Raw genomic sequence first — 4,864 nt, 5'->3', positions numbered from 1 at the left:
TCTAGGAATATATCCCAAGAAACCAGAAATACCCATCAGAAAGGATATATGCACCCCTATGTTCATAGCAGCACAATTTACAATAGCTAAGATTTAGAAACAGCCTAAGTGCCCATCGGCAGTTGAGCGGATTAGAAAACTGTGGTACGTCTACACAATGGAATACTATGCTGCTGTAAAAAAGGAGTTCTTACAATTTGCAGCAGCATGGATAGAACTGGAGAGCATTATGCTAAGTGAAATAAGCCAGTCAGAGAGAGATAAATATCAAATGATCTCAGTCATTTATGGATAATAAAGAACATTATGAACTGATGAACAAAAAGATAGAGAGGCAGAGAAGCATCGAACACTGTGAAATTACAGCGGGAAGGCTGGGGAGTATTGGAGGGGGATAAGAGATCAATCAAAGGGTATGCATGCATATAAGCATAACCAATGGACACAAGACACTGGGGCAGGGGAGTGGGAGGCAGGTAGGGGAGGCCAGGGGAAGGTCAATGGGGAAATAAAGGAGACATATGTACAAGTAATTTTAAAAAAATTAAAAAGGTCTTGCTTTTTAATAGTCTCAACCTCAGTATAGGGCAATTCCTGGCACATAGGTGCTTAATAAATATTGAGTAAATCAGTGAATATTAATTCGTAAATGAAACGGTGCTTTGCAAGCTCCATCTACTAGTACATGCGGTTGGAGACCAGCATCTTATTCTAAGGTCACAGGCCACTGCTCCAGGGAATCTGCTCCTTCAGGGGCGGGGCGGGACTAGTTCTCAACAATGCCTGGTACTGGCACAAGAACAGACGTGTAGACCAATGAAATCATACAGGCCCGCGGCAGCTGGAGCCCGGGCTGCAGGGCGTGCTCATTACCTGCAACATGAACGAGCGCAAGTGCGTGGAGGAAGCCTACAGCCTGCTCAACGAGTATGGCGACGACCTGTATGGGCCGGAGAAGGTAGGCCTGCGCCTGTGCTACCGCTAGGCTTTCGGAGGAGGAAGGCCGCCCGCCTTCAGACGCATGCGCGGGCCGTGCGCATGCGCGGGAGGGCGTGGCCTCTGACGTTCCGCCCCCTCGCGTGGTCGGGTCGCGGAGCGGGTGGAGTGGGGCGGGAAGTGCTGCTGTCCTGCACTTGCTTCCGGTTGTTAATTGGCGGCCCCTACCTACAGTCTGCTCCCTGCCGCCCAGGCTTGTGTTTCTGGGTTTTTCAGAGACGTTTACTCCTCACGACCGCCTTGTGGGCCCTGTTGAGGAGGACCCGAGGGTTACGTAGGCGATGGAGCTGGCCATGGCCCCAGGAAGTTCGCCGCAGGGTTTGCCACGTGGTGCCGCTGTCTGAGCACCTTGGCTGCAGTAATGTCTGCCCTCGGTAGTAGCTCTGAAATAGTGGGTTTAGTATTCGTGTTAGTTATTTCTCAAATGCATGTAGAAACACATTTTCAAAGTAAGAACTCTTGCACCAGTAGCACTTCAAATGTAATTGCCCCATCGCAGTTTGCAAGTCATATACTTGGCTTAGATCCGGACTAACACGTGTATGGACACACCCAAGAGTTCAATGAAGGGGGCTGGTCCCCGGGGCCTCTGGGGCCGGACACGGCATGTCATTTTATTCTGCTGACTTAGATGACAAAGAATAATGGTAGCACTTTTTAAGGGTGACTAAAAAGTTGCTTATGTCCATAAACTATCTCCTGGTGTAGGGTAAAGGCCCCAAAAATGTGTACACTTACTAGTGCCCGCTTGGCAACTCCATCGATGGGCGGAGGACTGGGCAGGCAGTGCTGTCCTTTCTACACTGGCACCCAGAGCAAGTGCCTAGGATTGTTTCCTGTTCCTCATTAGAACACGAGTAAGCGTTTTCCATTCCACAAGGACATGGTCTCCTCTCACCCAAGGAGAGTGTCATTAGGCACAAAGGTGTCTAGGGGTGGGATGAAGGGCCACCCTGGAATGATTGATCTGGTGAGCATATTTCTCTCTGTCCCTGACTGTTACCGTGCTTTTGGAAACATTTTCAAATGAGAAGCACCACAATCCTCATTTTGGGGAAGTGAGGTCTCAGTATCTTAATGAAAAGGTTTGTCAGTATTGAGCTGTCTGCCACTGGGGGTTTCACATAAGCCGTTTATTACCGCTTTTCACGTGAGCTGTGACGGCATCTCTGCTCATCCGTTTTATGCAAAGTTTACAGACCAGGACCAGCCGCCCTCAGGAGGCGAGGGAGAGGACGACGATGCGGAGGCCGCCTTGAAGAAAGAAGTTGGTGACATTAAAGCGTCTACGGAGATGCGGCTGAGAAGGTTCCAGTCAGTGGAGAGCGGCGCGAACAATGTGGTCTTCATCAGGACACTGGGGATAGGTGTGTCTGGCCACTACGCCTTGCCATGCTCCATCCTGTACTGCCTGGCCACCTCCCTCTCCCAGAACACCAGCTCCCTCACCCAGTTTCACCACCAGGCATATAGAAGGCAGAACGGGGTGGGGGACACAGCCTGGGCTCAGGAGTAGAAACTTGGGTTTGCCACTTCCTTTGCATGTCACTTTAGGTAAAACAAGTACATGATCTGTCTACAAGGGGCAGCCACCACCCAGCTCCAGCCCATCTGGAATGGCTTCAGGCTTTAGGGGAGGTGGTCCTGGTAGGGCCACATCTTCTGATTTTTCAAAAGAAGTTGGAAATCTGGAGAAGTTTCTAGATTTTTAAATGCAGTTAACTAATTTAAAAGTATTGAAAGCACTGAGCAAGCCCCATCAGATTTGTATATTATTAGGATGTGACCTAAGGACTGCCGCTTGACCTTGTGCAGGTCATGGTCTGGGGCTCCTCTAAGGTCTGAGATCTAGATTTGTGTATAAACTTAGCATCTGGATTAATTACATCTTTTTAAGTGATTTGCAGATTCTTGTTTTGTTTTTGTAAAAAACTGCTATTTAATGTTTGTTACTTAGATAGTTGCCATTTTCATAGGAAAACAACAGTGTGGTTTTATCATTGAGTAAGGTATAAAAATGTAGCTTCGCTGTCTTCGTGAACAGTTGTTTTTGGTAAAAGTAATGCTGAAGAGTTAAAATACTAGATATGGTATTGATACATAGTAGGCATTGAAGAAATACTAGTTGGAAAGCATGGTTGGTTAGACTTACTTAAAATTCATTATGATCACTTCTTATACTCTATTGTCAATTTATGTCACTGACAATGAAAATTCATTTTAGAGAGTTAGAAGAGGCTTTAAAATGTCTGAAAACTTAGATTCTCAACTTGTCTGTTCCGTGCTGCTTTTTCCCTTTAGAACCTGAGAAACTGGTACATCATATTCTCCAGGATATGTACAAAACCAAGAAGAAGAAGACCCGGGTTATTCTACGAATGTTACCCATCTCAGGCACATGCAAGGCTTTCTTAGAAGATATGAAAAAATATGCAGAAACTTTTTTGGAACCCTGGTTTAAAGCTCCAAATAAAGGGACATTTCAGATTGTATATAAAGCTCGAAATAACAGTCATGTGAATAGAGAAGAAGTTATCAAAGAATTGGCAGGTATATTTCTCAGTGATTTTACTTTGGTGTGCAAGGTAATTCTTGTTCTTGTTTGTATGAATTCTTTTTAGGAAACGCCACTCTGTTCTCCAAAGTGATTGCACCAATTTACATTCCCACCAACAGTGCTCCCTTTTCTCCACATTTTCAACAGCTCTTGTTGTTTATTGATTTATTGATGATCCTGACAGGTGTGAGGTGATATCTAATTGTGGTGTGATTTGCATCTCTCTGATGATTAGTGACATTGAGCATCTTTTCATGTGTCTACTGGCATCTGGGTGTAGTATTTGGAGAAGTGTCTACTCAGGTCTTCTGCCCACTTTTTTTTTTAATTTTATTGATTTCAGAGAAGGAAGAGAGAGGTAGAAACATCAATAATGAGAGAGAATCATTGATTGTATGCCTCCTGCACATCCCACGATGGGGATCAAGTCCGAAACCCAGGCATGGGCCGTGACTGGGAATCACTGTGACCATCTAGTTCATAGGTTGACCCTCAACCACTGGCTGGCCCCGCTTTTTAATTGGGTTGTTTGTTTTTCTGGTGTTGAATTGTCTGAGTTCTTTATAAATTTTGATATTAATCCCTTATTGGACATGTCATTGGTGAATTTGCTCTCCCATTCTGTAGATTGTCTCTTTGTTTTGCTGTACAAAAATTTTTTAGTTTACTGTAGTCCCATTTGTTTATTTTTCTTTGTTTCCCTTGTCCAAGAAGAGGTGTCAGAAGAATATCGCTATGAGAAACATCTGAGATGTTACTCCTATGTGTTCTTCTAGGGGTTTTATGGTTTTGAGACTTTAAGTTTTTAATCCATTTTGAGTTTATTCTTACGTATGATGTAAGAAGGTGGCCTAGTTTCTTTGTTTTTTTTTGCACGTATCCATCCAGGTTTTCCAGCACCATTTATTGAATAGACTGTTTTTGTCCCATTGTACTGTTTTTGTCTCTGCTTCCTTTATCAAAGATTAATTGACTGAATAGGGGTGGGTTTATCTCTGGGCTCTCTCTGATTCCATGAACTATGTGTCTGTTTTTATGCCTGTGCCATGCTGTATTGATTTTGATGGCTTTGTAGTATAGTTTGATATTAGGTAGTGTGATACTTCCCACTTTGTCTTCTTTTTTCAAGATATCTGTCGCTGTCCTGGTCCATGTGGCTTGGTTGGAGTGTGGTCCCATGCACCAAAGGGTTGTGGGTTCACTTCCTGGTCAGGGCACATATCCAGGTTGTGGGTTTGATTCCCAGTCAGGGCACATATGGGAGGCAGCCGATCGATGTTTCTTTGTCACATCTATCTTTCTCTCTCTTTC

At 44.6% G+C, this 4,864-nt stretch overlaps 2 protein-coding genes across 3 annotated transcripts in view; one reads left to right on the top strand and one right to left on the bottom strand.

Moving 5' to 3' along the window:
* Nucleotides 1-951, bottom strand: part of ACSM3 (acyl-CoA synthetase medium-chain family member 3) — a 57,323-nt gene extending 56,372 nt beyond the window's left edge. For both annotated transcript variants that reach the window (XM_006752770.2, XM_015571440.1), the window contains exon 1: nucleotides 874-951. The gene's annotated coding sequence lies outside the window, so the exon portion shown is untranslated. The remainder of the gene's footprint in view (nucleotides 1-873) is intronic.
* THUMPD1 (THUMP domain containing 1) overlaps nucleotides 836-4,864 on the top strand; it is a 10,134-nt gene continuing 6,105 nt past the window's right edge. Inside the window, exons 1-3 of the mRNA XM_006752771.2 lie at nucleotides 836-958; nucleotides 2,189-2,363; nucleotides 3,298-3,546. Of these exons, the coding sequence (XP_006752834.1) occupies nucleotides 881-958; nucleotides 2,189-2,363; nucleotides 3,298-3,546 (502 nt within the window). The 5' untranslated portion in view covers nucleotides 836-880. The remainder of the gene's footprint in view (nucleotides 959-2,188; nucleotides 2,364-3,297; nucleotides 3,547-4,864) is intronic.

Source organism: Myotis davidii, unplaced genomic scaffold (genome assembly GCF_000327345.1).
Source record: "Myotis davidii unplaced genomic scaffold, ASM32734v1 scaffold970, whole genome shotgun sequence".
In the NCBI taxonomy this organism is placed as follows: Eukaryota; Metazoa; Chordata; class Mammalia; order Chiroptera; family Vespertilionidae; genus Myotis; species Myotis davidii.
This window is presented reverse-complemented; position numbering and strand designations above follow the sequence as displayed.